We start from the raw sequence: 16,694 nt of genomic DNA, 5'->3' as shown, positions 1-16,694 counted from the left end.
CCCAGCTTCATGGAGACGGTTGCGAATGGTCCTCGCCGATACCCCAGGAGCAACAGTGTCCCTAATTTGCTGGGAAGTGGCGGTGCGGTACCCTACGGCACTGCGTAGGATCCTACGGTCTTGGCGTGCATCCGTGCGTCGCTGCGGTCCGGTCCCAGGTCGACGGGCACGTGCACCTTCCGCCGACCACTGGCGACAACATCGATGTACTGTGGAGACCTCACGCCCCACGTGTTGAGCAATTCGGCGGTACGTCCACCCGGCCTCCCGCATGCCCACTATACGCCCTCGCTCAAAGTCCGTCAACTGCACATACGGTTCACGTCCACGCTGTCGCGGCATGCTACCAGTGTTAAAGACTGCGATGGAGCTCCGTATGCCACGGCAAACTGGCTGACACTGACGGCGGCGGTGCACAAATGCTGCGCAGCTAGCGCCATTCGACGGCCAACACCGCGGTTCCTGGTGTGTCCGCTGTGCCGTGCGTGTGATCATTGCTTGTACAGCCGTCTCGCAGTGTCCGGAGCAAGTATGGTGGGTCTGACACACCGGTGTCAATGTGTTCTTTTTTCCATTTCCAGGAGTGTATTTTGGCATGTTTGCTATATATTTCCCAAAGTCGAAATGGGGAATATAGACCAGAAACATCTATGTGATTAAATTCGTGAATGCCGGGGATTATTAATGTGCTGCATAAGGGTGGACGCAACAGTTTTTACGGAATTTTGTGCAAAGAATGTCTAATGTTAAGATTATTCTTAGTCGCAGAGAGGCATGCTACGTTAGGCACATGATGGGCCGAAATTTATATATATACGTACATACGGCACAGGAATACAACACAAACAAACAAAAAACAAACAAAATCAAATCAAAACAAAAAACTAAAAACATAAGAGAAAGGAGAAACGTACCTTGAGTGGAGAGAGACAGAGAGAGAGAGAGAGAATGTGAGTGAGAGAACACATTAATTACATGCAATACACTGTTTGACATTGTTGTTTTCTCGGAACACTTCTTTGTATCCTTTGCACTAAATTAATATCTGATCATTTCCTTCACCTGCTTTATTTTGCTATTGGACACTGTATCACTACAATTGGCACACGTCACTCTCACTTTGGTACTGCTACACATATAAACTTTCATTTTGTGCACATTTTCGTAATACGCTTTCCGCGCTGCACCACTCTCGCCGTCGGGGCTTTGGAAGGATCGGTGGGCGACGTCCTCAGCGACTGGGGTGTGGGTGTTGTGGGAGGGCGTCGGTCACGTCGTGTTGAAGGCGTCTCGGAAGGCGGCGTCCAGCGGGACCCGCAGGAAGTTCTGGAAGGTCTCGCGGTACTTGGAGCGTTGTTTGGCCCTCCTGTGTTCCTCCCACAGGTCCGTGAGGAACTGCGCTTTGTCGGTCTGCCGTTTGCTGACGATGGCGTGTGCCGTCATGGCGGTGATCCACTTTGTGGCCAGGCGTTTTGCGTTGGGGAAAGGCTTCGCGTCCGGAATCGTGACAGCTGAGACATGTATCGCCCTCTCGTCGGTTCTGTTGATGTGGGCGATCATTCTTCTCGCTGTCGCCCATATTTCCCCGCTCTCTCTGCAGCCAAAACGATGCTCGATGGTGTCGGCCTGGTTGCAGAGCTCGCAGTGTGGGGATTCCCGCATTTTTATGCGTGCCAGTTTTTCATTTGTCGGCACTGTTTGGTGGATGATTTTATACCACGTGTCACTGGCGTACTCAGGAAGTGTCCGTTCCGAGACGTTCTTCCAGACCTGTGGCCAGCCGTGATCTGGAAGTCTTGTCTCTGTTTTGGACTTGCTTGCCTTCCCCCTCAGAGCGCTGTAAATCTTCCTCGCCGTTCTTTGTTGTGGGTCGGCAACAACCGCGGTGATGTAACTTTTGTCGATTGCCGTCTGTTTTATGTGCCGCAACTTGAATGGAATGTGGGTGGTGTCCACTGGAGCATCTTCCGATTCCGGTTTGTATTCGTTGATCAGGCTGGACGTTATGCTGTTGTTATTCTGGTGCTTCATTTTCATCGCACGATGTAGGAGCAGTGCCGCGCATTTTGTTTTTACGTCCGTCAGTCCGAGTCCGCCTTCGTCCCTCGACAGGAAGCACGTCGCCTGGGAGACCTTGAAGATTTCCCGCCTCCACAGCAGGTAGTACGCCGCGCCTCCTATCGCTCGCGCAATTTCTGTCGGAGCACATAGTATTTGGGCCATGTACCACGCTTTCGACAGGATCGTTTCGTTTACCAACTGCACTCTTTGGCTCAGCGTCAGGTTCCGGTTCGCATGTGTCCTCACGAGCCCTCTCGTTGTGTTCAAGACGCTGCGCCAGTTTTGTGCTGCCATTTTCAAATGTTGGTTGGTTGGTTGGTTTGTGGGATTAAAGGGACCAGACTGCGGTGGTCATCGATCCCTTTTTCCAAAAAAATTAAAATCGCCCACAGAGAATTAAAAAAAAAAACGAACAGCAGGAAAGACGTCAGATGACACAGGACGAGAAAGACTCCGACAGAGAGCAGACAAAACAAATTAAAACACACAGAGTGTGACGGTGGTTGGCCGACCATAGAGACAAAAAAAAAGAGGAAAAGCCAACCACCAAGAACACATTAAAAACTCAGTTTAAAATCAGAGGCTAAAAGCCAGAATCAACACTAAAAAAAAAAACATAAACACTCAGATTAAACTATAAAAACCCCCTGCCCGAATAAAACGCAAAACTAAGTCCACCATGGCAGAGTCATCTAGTAAAAGGGCAGGGAGCGTATCAGGCAGCGCAAATGTCTGCCTGAGCACAGTTAAAAGCGGACAAGTGGTGGTGGTCGTTGTTGGGATGTTTAAGGGGGACTAAACAGCTAAGGTCATCAGTCCCCCATTCCAAAAAAGGCGAGACAGAAATGCACGAAGCAGGTAAAACCCCAAGGGGAAGGAGACTCCCCCCCAGGCCCTAAAAGAACACAAATGCGGTAACAAACACTACAGACATGAAGACACCAGACAAAAGGAAACGGAACAAAAGAAGATGACCAGAGACTGGTTGACTGACCACAACAACAAAAAAAGGGAAAGAGTCAACCAACCGACTACACACTAAAATCTGCAACCAAATATGAGAGACTCGAAGACAAAGGGAAAGGTGCAGGACCACTCTAAGTGGAACCATAAAAAGGACTAGTACGGATAAAATGTAAGACACTGTCAGCCATGGAGGCATCGTCGCATAAAATCAAAGGCAAGGTGCCCGGGAGATTAAAAGACTGCCGAAGGGCGCGCAGTCGGGGACACTTCAATAAAACGTGGGTGACCGTCAGCCGAGACCCACACCGACACAGGGGGGGATCCTCCTGACGCAAAAGACGGCCGTGCGTCAGGTATGTATGGCCGATGCAGAGCCGACACAGGATAACAGACTCCCTGCGAGAAGACCGCAGGGAGGAGCGCCACACATCGGTCGTCTCCTTGACAGCCCGCAGTTTATTTGGGGCTGTCATGCCACGCCACTCAACAGACCACACCCCAAGCACCTTACAGCGCAACATCAGCTGCAGGTCGCGAGCTGTGAGGCCGATCTCCAAAGCTGGGGCGTCGATCGCCCCTTTGGCCAGCCTGTCAACACGTTCGTTCCCCGGGATGCCAACATGACCTGGCGTCCAAACCAAGACCACCAAACGACCAGAGCGGGCAATGGCGGAAACAGACTCCTGAATAGAGGACACCAGAGGAGAAGAGGGATAGCAGCGGTCGATGGCCTGACGGCTGCTCAGGGAGTCACTGCAGATGACGATGGACCTACCTGAGCAGAAACGCATATGCTCAAGAGCGCGCAAGATGGCCACCAGCTCTGCAGTAAAAATACTGCAGCCAGCCGGCAAGGAGCGTTGCTCAACATGGGCAGCGTGAGCAAAAGCGTAGGCAGTGCGACCATCAACCAGGGAACCATCAGCGTAGACAGGCTCACAGCCCGGAAATGAGGCGAGGAGCGCAAGAAAACGGCGACGGAGGGCCACAGGCGGAACCGAGTCCTTAGGTCCCTGTGCCAAATCCAGACGGACAGACGGCCGGGACAAACACCAGGGAGGCGTAGGTGTACGGACCTGGAAGGGAGGCAGAAGAGGGAATGACCCCAGTTCCGACAGCAGGGACTGGATGCGGACAGCTACGGAAAGCCCAGACCTAGGTCGCCGTTTGGGCAGATGGAGCCCCATGGCAGGGAAAAGCAGGCGACGATTGGGATGGCCTGGCGAGCAATGCACGTGGACAGCATAGTCGGCGAGCAGGCGATGGCGGCGAATCCGCAGCGGGGGAACCCCGGCCTCCACCAGTAGACTATCCACGGGGCTAGTGCGAAAAGCGCCAGTGGCAAGCCGAACCCCACTGTGGTGTATGGGGTCTAACAATTTCAACACTGAGGGTGACGCAGACCCATAGGCCAGGCTCCCATAATCAAGCCGGGACTGCACAAGGGCTCTGTACAATCGCAGCAGCGTGCAGCGATCTGCACCCCAAGAAGTGTGGCTAAGGCAGCGGAGGGAGTTGAGGTGCCGCCAGCATTTTTGCTTCAGCTGAGTAACATGAGGAACCCATGTGAGGCGGGCATCAAACACGAGTCCCAAGAAGCGGCAAGTGTCCACCACGTCAAGCAGGTGGCCGTCGAGGTAAAGTTCAGGATGAGGGTGGACCATCCGACGCCTGCAAAAGTGCATAACTCGAGTCTTGGCTGCAGAGAACTGAAAACCATGAGTCAGAGCCCATGATGATGCCTTGCGAACGGCGACTTGCAGCCTGCGTTCGGCGACTCCCGTAGTCGTGGAGCTAAATGAGATGCAGAAGTCGTCGGCATACAAAGAAGGAGACACCGACGACCCCACGGCTGCAGCCAGGCCATTAATGGAGACGCTGAACACCGAGCCCTGCGGGACCCCATTTTCCTGTATATAAGAGGAACTAGAGGTGGCACCGACTTGCACCCGGAAAGAGCGGCGCAATAAAAAGCTTTGAAGAAAAGCCGGGAGCCGACCACGAAGACCCCACTCATGCAACGTGGCGAGATTATGATGCCTCCATGTGGTGTCATACGCCTTCTGCAGATCGAAAAATACAGCAACGAGATGCTGACGTTGGGCAAAGGCCGTACGAATAGCAGATTCCAGCCACACCAAATTGTCCGTGGCAGACCGGCCCCGACGGAAGCCACCCTGGGATGGAGCGAGGAGACCGTGCGACTCAAGGAGCCAACACAAACGCCGCCCCACCATACGTTCGAGCAATTTGCACAAAACGTTGGTGAGGGTAATGAGGCGATCACCGCCAGTGGGTCCGCACCGGGCTTCAAGATGGGGACAATAAGACCCTCTCGCCATTGTGACAGGAACACGCCCTCGCTCCAGATGCGGTTAAAGATGGTGAGGATGTGTCTCCGGCAGTCCCTGGAGAGATGCTTCAGCATCTGCGCGTGGATGCAGTCTGGGCCTGGTGCTGTATCAGGGCAATCGGCGAGGGCAGCGAGGAATTCCCTCTCGCTGAAAGGAACATTGTATTTTTCAGAACGACGCGTGTGGAATGAGAACGGCGTCCGCTCGGCTCGCTCCTTTAGAGAGCGAAAGGCGGGGGGATAGGATGCAGTCGCAGAGCTCTGAGCAAAGTGCGCGGCAAGCCGTTCAGCAATGGCGGCAGCGTCCGTGCAGACAGCGCCGTCCAAGGAGAGCCCAGGGACACCCATAGGGGTCTGGTATCCGTAAATCCGCCGGATCCGGGACCACACGAGCGAGGGGGAGACATGGGAGCCCAAGGATGAGACATACCTCTCCCAGCACTCCTGCTTACGCCGTGCAATAAGACGACGGGCGAAGGCACGGAGCCTCTTAAAGGTGATGAGGGTCTCAAGAGACGGGTGCCGCCTATGACGCTGGAGAGCCCGCCGACGGTCGCGAATAGCCACAGCAACCTCCGGCGACCACCAGGGTACAGCCCTCCTCCAAGGGTGGCCAGAAGAACGGGGGATGGCAGCCTTGGCCGCTGAAATGATGGACATGGTTAAAACACGGACCACCTCGTCAATGTCACCCTGTGGGGGAGACTCAATGGTTGCACCAGAAGTAAAAGCTGGCCAGTCAGCCCTGTGGAGAGCCCAGCAGGGCAAGCGCCCAAAAGAATGTCACTGGGGCAGTGACAAATAGATGGGAAAATGGTCACTACCACACAGGTCAGGATGCACTCTCCAGTGGAGGGATGGGACAAGTCCAGGGCTGCAAAGAGAGAGATCGATGGCCGAGAACGAGCGTGGGAGCACCGGTGTTCAAGAGGCTAAGGTCGAGCTGAGCCAACACATGCTCCACGGCCCGACCGCGGTCATCGGAGACAGTCCCACCCCAGAGAGGGTTGTGGGCATTGAAATCGCCCAGCAACAAGAAAGGTGGCGGCAGTTGGGCTATCAGAGCAGCCAGGACATGCTGCGTGACAGCACCATCCGGTGGAAGGTAAATACTGCAGACGGTAATAGCCTGTGGCGTCCAAACCCGAACAGCGACAGCCTCTAAAGCTGTTTGTAGAGGTACAAACTCGCTGTGAAGAGAGTTAAGGACATATATGCAGACGCCACCAGACACCCTTTCATAAGCTGCCCGGTTCTTAAAATAACCCCGATAGCCACGGAGGGCGGGGGTTCGCGTTGCTGGAAATCAAGTTTCCTGCAGAGCAATGCAAAGGAAAGGATGAAGGCTTATAAGTTGGCGGAGCTCAGCTAGATGGTTGAAGAAACCGCTGCAGTTCCACTGGAGGATGGTATTGGCCATGGATGGGAAAGGCGTGAAGGGACTGGGGAGGCAGATTACGCCTCCGGGGCCCCTGCTGCTACTGAGTCACCACCTGTACGACAGCCAGTCAATGCGTCCGAGGGACTGGCGAGATCCATGTCCTCAGCGGACGCCAGGATCTCCACCTCATCCTCAGACGCAGAGCTTGTAGGAAGCGCTGGAATGGGTGCCACCGCAATGTCGGTAGCCTTGGGGTGTTTCTTCTTCTTCTTCTTCTTCTTCTTCTGCTTCTCGCGCTGCGCCTTGGGTGGTTCAGGCTGGGAGGGCGTCACTGGGTCAGTCTCAGGGACAGATGACGACCGTGTGTCCCGACGGCCAGGGCCTGGCGGTTGTTTGAGCCACTTGCGGCTGTCGGCTTTGGAACCGGTCTGAACGTGTGAAGGGAGGTCCCCAAGGGACCCCTTCCTTACGAGAGTAGCCGAAGAAGTCCTACGCTTCTCCGGCTGGGAAGGGGGGACTAATGTCCCCGATGGTTGGGGGGGTGTTGCTCCTGAAGTAGATGGAGCAGGAGCAACAGGAGGTTTAGCGCCCCCCACCATCAAGGGGGCAGGTGTGGGACTTCGACTGGAGCGGATGGAATTGTAGAAGGAGTGACAGTCGCGGCATAAGAAGCTGTCATGCGCACTGGATGAAGCCGATCATATTTCCGCTTCGCCTCAGTGTACGTCAGGTGGTCGAGAGTCTTGATTTCCATGATCTTCCGCTCCTTCTGCAGAATCGGACAGTCTGGCGAGCAAGGCAGATGGTGCGCACTACAGTTCACACAGATTGGAGGCAGCGCACAGGGATGATCAGGATGGGATGGTCGACCGCAATCGCGACAGACGAGGTCGGAAGCACAACGTGAAGACATGTGGCCGGACTTCCAACACTTGAAGCACCGCATCGGGGGAGGGATATACGGCTTGACATCACAACGGTACACCATCACCTTGACCTTCTCAGGTAACGTGTCACCCTCAAAGGCCAAGATGAAGGCACCGGTGGCAACTTGACGATCCCTCGGACCCCGGTGGACGCGCCGGACGAAATGGACACCTCGGCGCTCCAAGTTGGCGCGCAGCTCGTCATCGGACTGTAAAAGGAGATCGCGGTGAAAAATAATTCCCTGGACCATATTTAAGCTGTTATGTGGGGTGATAGTAACAGAAACATCCCCCAACTTCGTACAAGCTAGCAAGGCTCGTGACTGGGCAGAGGATGCCGTTTTTATCAACACCGATCCAGACCGCATCTTGGACAAGCCCTCCACCTCCCCGAACTTGTCCTCTAAATGTTCGACAAAGAACTGAGGCTTCACAGACACAAACGATTCCCCGTCAGCTCTGGTACAGACGAGATACCGGGGCGAATATCTTTCGCTCTAATTCATAGCCTTTCGTTCCTCCCATGGTGTGGCCAGGGAGGGGAACGATTTGGGTTCATACACATTAGCCTTAAAGTGAGCTTTGGAACGCTTAGAGACTGCTGACGGCTGGCCGCCAGCGAGAGATGATGTACCACGCTTCATTGCGGGTCATCCGCCCTGATGCCACCTACTCCGACCAAGGGCCCTCCCCACGGGCGTCACCCAGCCGCAGCAATAGCCACCTGGCAGGATGGCCATTGCCGGGAGTCCTGATGCCCCAAGGAGATGGGCATCTACTCCTTGGCATACGTGGGGAGTTAACGGCGCAGGCATCAGTAGAGCGATCCCTGTGTTGTCAGGGGGCTACAACCAAGAGGGTACATGGCGGGCCCACCACAACGGACTGGCTACCGTGCTGGATCTTAGGTGCAAAACTGTCCAAGGTCATCATCACAGTTAAAAGAAACACTGCACAGTGCAGCGGGGGAATCGCACCCAGGGACGTATCCTCGCCCAAGAGATGGAAAACGAGCGGGATACAATTGCAACGACGAAAAAGCCGGCTAAAGGTCTCAATGCACGACGGATACAGTGCACCATGTAAGGCGCCCTTCCCCAATTGGCTCGCTCTTCGGAATAATTTAGAAAGATGGAGGTCATACCCGAGAGGGGACCATCACATAAGGCCGAAACATTTGAGACTCTTTTTAGTCGCCTCTTACGACAGGCAGGAATACCGCGGGCCTATTCTAACCCCCGAACCCGCAGGGGGGGGGGGGGGGGCGGACAAGTTAATAAAATGTGCACCACCGTCAAAACCGCCCCACAGCAACAGAGAGGCGGGTCCTCACGACGCAATAAATAACTGTGAGACAGTCGGGTGTGGCCAATGCGGAACCGACAAAGAACAAGTGAATCTCTGCGAGTGGCTCGCATGGATGACTGCCACACACGCATAGTCGTCTTGAGAGAACGGAGTTTGTTTGGCGTGGGCAGATTGCGCCATTCAGTGTCCCAAAGCGAGAGAACTGCGCGACGGAAGACTGCCCGCAAATCAGTCTCTGGGAGGCCAACATCCAGAGATGGTTTACTCGTGGCCTGTTTGACCAGGCGGTCAACACGTTCATTGCCCGGGATACCGACGTGACCAGGGGTCCACACAAAGACCACACAGCGGCCGCAACGCGCAAGAGTATGCAGGGACTCATGGATAGCCATCACCAGACGAGAATGAGGAAAACACTGGTCGAGAGCTCGTAAATCGCTCAGGGAATCGCTACAGATAACGAAGGACTCACCTGAGCAGGAGCGGATATACTCTAAGGCACGAAAGATGGCGACCAGCTCAGCAGTGTAAACGCTGCAGCCATCTGGCAAGGAATGTTGTTCGGAATGGTCCCCTAGACTTAGCGCATACCCGACACGACCAGCAACCATCGAACCGTCAGTGTAAACAATTCCAGACCCCTGATACGTGGCCAGGATGGCATAAAAGCGGCGGCGGAAGCCCTCTGGAGGGACTGAGTCCTTCGAGCCCTGTGCCAAGTCGAACCGAAGGCAAGGGCGAGGAACACACCACGGGGGTGTACGCAGGGGTGCCCGGAAAGGAGGTGGAACAGGGAAAAACCCAAGCCCAGAGGGAAGCTCCTTGACGTGTACGGCGATCGGACAACCCGACCGGGGCCGACGGTCTGGCAGATGGACGACTGACTGCGGGAACAGGACACAGTAATTTGGATGCCCGGGCAAGCTAAAAACATGGGCAGCATAAGCAGCCAGTAATTGTTGGCGTCGTAACCGCAGTGGAGGGACACCTGCCTCCACTAGGATGCTGTCCACAGGGCTGGTACGGAAGGCACCAGTGGCAAGGCGTATCCCGCTGTGGAGGATTAAGTTGGTTGGTTGGTTTGTGGGATTAAAGGGACCAGACTGCTACGGTCATCGGTCCCTTTTTCCAAGTACTAAAAACACCCACAGAGAATAAAAACGATTAACAGAATAGAGCACAGACGACACAGAACAAGAGAAACTGAGACAAAGACCAGACAACACGAACTAAAATCACACAGAGTGACAGTGGTTGGCCGACCATAGAAATAAAAAAGGAAAAGCCAACCACTTAAAACACATAAAAAAATCAGTTTAAAACCGGAGGCCAAAGGCCAGAATCAACACAAAACAATAAGATAAAACAGAAACACTTAGATTACATGATAAAAAAAACCCTGCCCGAATAAAACGTAAAACTAAGTCAGCCGTAGCACAGTCATCTGTTAAAAGGGCAGGGAGCGTGTCAGGCAGTGCGAACGACAGCCTGAGCACAGCTAAAAGAGGAAACTCCAATAAAGAGGGCTGGCAGGGGTAGCGACAAAAAAGCAAAAAATGAAGACAGCCAGAGTTCCCAGGCGGTCGCCGATCCGAATACTAACGTTATTGCTTATCTTCTGTGATCGGACGAGAACGGCTGTTCTTTTTTTTTTTTTAGTTTATGTATTTAGTTAGTTTTTCGAATTTAGCACTGCTACAAAACAGTTGGCTCTGACGCATTTCAAGGACACATCTGTCGATTCGTAGTGTTTCGTTATTTCCAACGAGTTCCTAGCACTATTCCTCGGCGCATTCTTGCTCAAACTGAGTTCATTACTGTAATTTCGTGTCTTACGTTTAGTGCAGTACTTTAAAATGCTTGTGGAAGCATCTTTGTCACACCTGAAAGTTAGTATGAAAAAGAGGCCTGGCAGGTGTAGCGACGCAAGATTTAAAAAATGAGATAGAGCCAACAGCACCTTTTCTTTTTTTTTTTTTTTTTTTTTTTTTTTTTTTTTTTTAGAAAAGAAACGCAAGTAAAATCCGCCTTCCAGACGTTATGCCAAATAATAGAAACTTAAGTGGCTACTGGACGCCGTTGCAGCTTGCCATGACAGTGATCCACAGCAACGACAACCCGCCAAGGCAACAGTCATGTGGCATCCGCCAAAAAAGTGAATCCACCAGAAATAAATGAAAGTCCGAAAAAAAAAACAAATGTCTTCGATAATGGTCGACGGATAGTACATGGAGAATAAAAACAAAACGTCGATGCACAGGAATAGTAAGGAGTCCCACATGCAGACACACACCAACTGTAATGATCACCGCGACACGGCCCCCTCAGTCGTCGCGAGAAAAGAGCAAATAACAAGGGAGAAAAAAAAAGAAAAACAGAAAGTAAAGCAAACATAAAAGAACTCTTGACGGACAAAACACCATTCACATAACTGTAGGTCATGTGTACGTTTTCGTTAATGTACGGTCCATTAGAAACACAACTTTACCATGCCATAAAATCATTATCCAAGAAAGTAAGTCCGTTGGTAAGCAAGGGTTCGTCAAATCACTTCAACAGGAATATTAGCAGTATTGCCAGATAGGAAAAGTAAAAATGTCAAGATGGGGTTTGTAGTCTTATGAGGTAAGTGACAATTTAGTGAATGCATGGGCCAAGGCAACATGCAAAAAATTGGCGAAAGTCAAGGAATAAGCCGGTCGACCTAGGCTCAGGCGATGTTCCGCCCACAGGTAAGACAGTCAATTTCAGGGTGAAAAGACAAAAAACCGTGTGTCCCAAAATCCAAAGAGTTGCATTCCGTTTGGTGGCCGGATACGCCGCACACTGAGGCACGATGGCCTCCAGGGCTGTCACCTGCCGCCTGTCCACTCTGTTGATCAGACGCACCATGTCACACGCAATATCCCAGACAACACGGAATTTCCGACACTCGAATCGGTGTTCGATAGTATCCTCCTCAGGACACGAATCACATACACCCGAAGGAATCAGACCGATAGAGTGCAACTTAGCATTAGTCGGAAATGTGCGGTTGACCACTTTATACCAAGTGGCGTAAACGTTGGCCGGAATAACGGCGCCGGCAAGGTTCCGCCACAGCATCTTCCAGTCGTGCTGAGGCAGCCGATACTCCCATTTATTCCTGCTTGGCGATCCCCGAAGAGCACGAATAATGTCACCGACATTGCACGCACGGACATCACCGAGCGCTAGATAGCTGTTATACACATAATACCGGCGTACGAAGTTCAACGTGTACGGAATATGACCGACCGATACCGGAGCAATCACTGATGGCGGGCGATAGGCACGGAACAAGGCAGCCGTCGGACTGCACGGCCCCTTGTCAAGCACCACGGTAGTCCGCTTCACGACGAGCGCCGCACATTTGTTGCGAAAGTCAACGAAACCCAGCCCCCCCTCCGCCAGACTCAAAGTACAGGTTGCCAGGGAGACCTTAAAAATGTCACCCTTCCACAGCAACCAATAGACCGCCTGTTGAATGGCCCGTTCCAGTTGTTTCGGCACAGGCAGGACTTGTGCCAGATACCACGCTTTGGCCAAAATCTGCGTGTTGATAAGAGCCACCCGTTGACGAAGCGCCAAATTCCGAGAGGCATGCAGTTTCGCAACGGCCCGAACCTTATACAGCGTGGACCGCCAATTAAGAGCTTCCATACGCTGCGTATTGTCGGTCAGAATGACACCAAGTACTGTCTGCCGTTGCTTGACACAGAACCAGTCGCCGCGAACAGTACGCAGGCGAGGTGTAAGGGGGAGTAAAACAGTTTTCCGAGGATTAACGATAGCCCCCGTTGCCCTCTCAAATCGCTGCAGAACACCATGTAACCTGTCAATGTCCTCTGGCTGATCGAGGAACACGCCGAGGTCGTCGGCATACGCTCTACAGATCAGCTGATCGTCACCTATGCGTATGCCCCGGCATTCCTGGGCGATACAGCGGAGGAGCGGATCCAACGCCAAAGCGAAGAGTGACATAGACAAGGGGCAGCCCTGGCGAACTGATCGGCTAATAGGTATAACACGACTGGGAGTTCCGTTTATTACAACCCGTGACGTGGCATTCCTTAAAATATTGTGCACCATCGTCGTCAGTTTAGAACCAAATCCGAAACCGACCAAGACCCGCCGCAGATAGGTGTGACTAATCCGATCGAAAGCGTTTTTGAAGTCGACCAGCATTATCGCAGCCGTCCGGAGCCTGTGACTTTTAACATATCCGATACAATCCCGGTACGCCAGAACAGCATCGAATATGTTACGGTCCCTGACAGCGCAAGTCTGATGTTCACTCACCACCTTTGGCATAACGTTCGTCAACCTGTGCGTGATACACCGCGCTATAATTTTATAGTCGGCGTTCAGCAAGGTTATAGGACGGACATTGTCGAGATTTGGTGTTGCGGCCGATTTCGGAACGAGAGCAATGCGCCCTTCTGAAAATTCCGCAGGAATAGCAACGCCGTTATGGATCTCATTCATAATGGCAATTAAAACATCACTGAAAAGACTGAAAAATTTCAAGTAAAATTCGGCAGGAATTCCGTCCAGTCCAGGGGACCGGCCCCTAGGACTCCGTTTCACAGCTGTAGTTAGGTCATCAAGGGTAAAAGGTTCATTTAAAATGGCTCTATCTTGTCGTGTTAACACACGTGGGACCCTCTGCAAAAAATCGCGCAGCGCCCCGGCGTTGACGTCCACCTCTCGGAAAAGCGTCGCAAAATGCTCGTGAACTTCCCGCTCAATGGCCGCACCATCGGAAGTGGACGTGCCATCTCGCTGGATCCATTTACGGATTGCCAACCGCTCGCGCCGCCGGCGCTCCCTGCTCAGGTGGTAGAGAGAGAGCGGTTCCCCTTCCACGTCACCCACCGGTTGGCTCCGCGCGATAGCCCCAACACCCTTCCGACGAAGATCATCGAGGAGCTTGGCTTTGAACTGATTAAAAACCGGAAGCAACTCAGGTGACGTTGCGACGCGCTGAGCGATATCCTTTAAACAGTCCTGGTAAAAACGTGCCGTCGACCGACGCCAATGCGCCGCATCGCGGCTAAAATCGATTAAAAAACGCCGAATAGCCGGCTTGGCGACCGCCACCCACCACCCGATAGTACTGCCGTCATCGCCTTTACCACGCAAGAGCTTGCGCCACAACGCAGTAAATTGAGACGTGAGACTGGCATCGTCCAAAAGGCTACAGTTAAATTTCCAAATATTGCTGCGCCGAGTAGGGCGCGCACGCGGCAGGAGAAGTTGACACATGTAACCGCAATGGTCAGAAAAAATAACCGGCAACACGTCCGCCTTCCGGACGTGAGCGGCGAGCGGCGAAGACACATAGATCCTGTCTAATCGACTGTGACCGGTGGCGTAAAAGTGGGTGAAATGCGTCTCGTCCGGATGCAGCACACGCCACGTGTCGCGGAGCCGAAAGCTGTCAACCAACGTACGCAATTCCTGGCACCAGTTAGGACGCGGCTCCTGATCACGACCATCAATCACAGCATTAAAATCACCACCGATCACTAAGTCAGTATGATTACGATGGAGAAGTGGACAGAGATCCTGACCATAAAATTTATTCCGCGCTGGCTTGTCACCGGCATGAGCGTATACATTAACAAAGGCGAAACCATTGACGGTACATGCTATAGCGCGGCCATTTGGCAATATTTCAATATTGCTAACATCAAATTCAGGACGAATTAAGATAGCAGTACCAGTCTGTTCGTCGGACATGATATTATCAACGACAGTAAAATCAGAAGAGTCAAGTAAAAACAACAGAGCCTGACGCGTAACTTCCTGTAAAAATGCCACATGACAGCGGGAGTCATGTAAAAAAGTGTGCAAAGCCGACAACTTGTGCGGATTACTCAACTTGTTAACATTGAGAGTTAAAACATTCCACGAACAACGCTCAGGCTCCATACACAATTAAAATATACAAGCACAAAAAAAACTCCTCAGTTAAAAACAGACAGCAGACATGGGACGGAATTTCAGCCACCAAAAGGAGTAAAATGACCTCCAAAACGACGGGAGGAATTCCCGGCAACTGGAGGAGGGAACAACAGAGAATAACATTGAGAAATAAGATATGCCACGAACAATGCTCAGGCCCCAGACACAAGTAAAATACACATGCACAAAAGGCTCCTTATGGTAAAAACAGACAGCAACATGGACGGAATTCCGGCCACCAAGGAAGGGTAAAAGGTTCTCTAAAAGACGGGAGTAGTTCCCGTCAACTGGATTAGGGGACAACAAAGAATCCACTAAGTCTCACCGCCTTCCACATCCGCCGCCCACTCAGTGGGGTACACGGGAGTGGGGGCGGGCGCGGTCCCAGAATCTGTGCCACCGGAAGCTACCGACAAAGGAGCAGCAACGGGCATCTCCACGTCGGGAGAAGAAGCCGGCACTCGCTCGGGGGCAGAAGGACAGACACGACGCTGGTGGGTGTCTTCAGCCTTCCGTTTTGTCGGCAATTGCGGCGGCGCTACAGCCAAAGCCGTATCGGCCGGCATTGCCGAATCGTCACCAGTAGGCGGCTGACTTAAAACGGTTCGTAAATGTCGAACAGCGACATCACGCTTCTGATCGGCCACGGTGAGGTCGTCAGGCGGCGGATGGCGAGAAGCGGCACGCTGTTGGGGTCGCGATTGCTGTGTCGGACGCCCGGAGCCGGAAGCCGGAGACGGCCGCCGCTCACGGTCTAGGTCCCGACGCGCGGCACGCTGTTGTGAGTCTTGCCGACCAACTCGCGACTGCCGGGAACCGGCGGGCGAACGGTCAACTGGAGACGGACTGCGGTCGGGTCGGGTAAACCCCCTGTCAGAGGAAGGCGACCGACCGACACTACGAGCACGTTGCCTGCTAGAACTGCGAGACGGAAATTCATCACGCCGCGGTTTCGGAGCCGCAAAAAATTCCTGCGACTCCACGGCAGCAGAGCTAACAGTAGCACTGGCAGCCACGTCAACCGAGGCAGTCAACGTATCAGAAAATTCCGGTACCGTAACAGGCTGGGAACCAGGTTCCGACACGACAGCAGTCGCCGACGCGGGCGTGCGGTCGGACACAGACGCAAGTGAAACAAGTGGTAAAGACAAATTTTCGTCAGCCTGCACGGTAGCCGTAGCAGGCGCGGAAACAGCAGACACAGAAGCAAGGTCACAATCGGGAGTGGACACATCCATGGCAACCGCGGCGTCAGCTAGGTTAGCATCGGCCACGCGGCGCACGGGTGCGGGGGGGGCTGTACCTAAGACCGTAGCAGCGACAGAGGCAAAGCTGGCCCCGCGCAAACCATCGTCAATCGGTAATTGAGCAGGCCGTTTACGTTTAGGACAATCTTGCCGGTAATGACCAACGCCACTACAAAATGAACAAGTTTGAGGCTGTCCACTATAAGTCACAAACGCACGGTGGCCGTTGACCAAAATAAATGACGGAATGTGCTGTCTGACAACCATTTTCACACTCCTCACACCGTTTTCGACTTGAAACAAATAGGCGGAGGACCACTTTTCCTTAATCACTGACAAAACGGTACCGTACGGCCGCAAATAACGTGAAATGGTATCATTACGTATTTCAAAGGGCAGGTTAAAGATACGAATTTGCCTAACGCCGAAGCCGGCGTGCGACACAGTCACATTACTAATTTTAC

At 52.9% G+C, this 16,694-nt stretch overlaps 1 protein-coding gene across 1 annotated transcript; it reads right to left on the bottom strand.

The window, feature by feature from the left end:
- Window positions 1-15,297: 15,297 nt before the first annotated feature.
- On the bottom strand, window positions 15,298-16,221 carry LOC124789227 (flocculation protein FLO11-like). The gene has a single exon (XM_047256521.1). It carries the CDS (start codon window positions 16,219-16,221, stop codon window positions 15,298-15,300), a length of 924 nt encoding a protein of 307 aa, XP_047112477.1.
- Between the last annotated feature and the right edge of the window lie 473 nt (window positions 16,222-16,694).

Source organism: Schistocerca piceifrons, chromosome 3 (genome assembly GCF_021461385.2).
Source record: "Schistocerca piceifrons isolate TAMUIC-IGC-003096 chromosome 3, iqSchPice1.1, whole genome shotgun sequence".
Taxonomy (NCBI): Eukaryota; Metazoa; Arthropoda; class Insecta; order Orthoptera; family Acrididae; genus Schistocerca; species Schistocerca piceifrons.
Note: the sequence above shows the minus strand (reverse complement) of the source record. Positions and strands in the feature narration are given on the sequence as shown.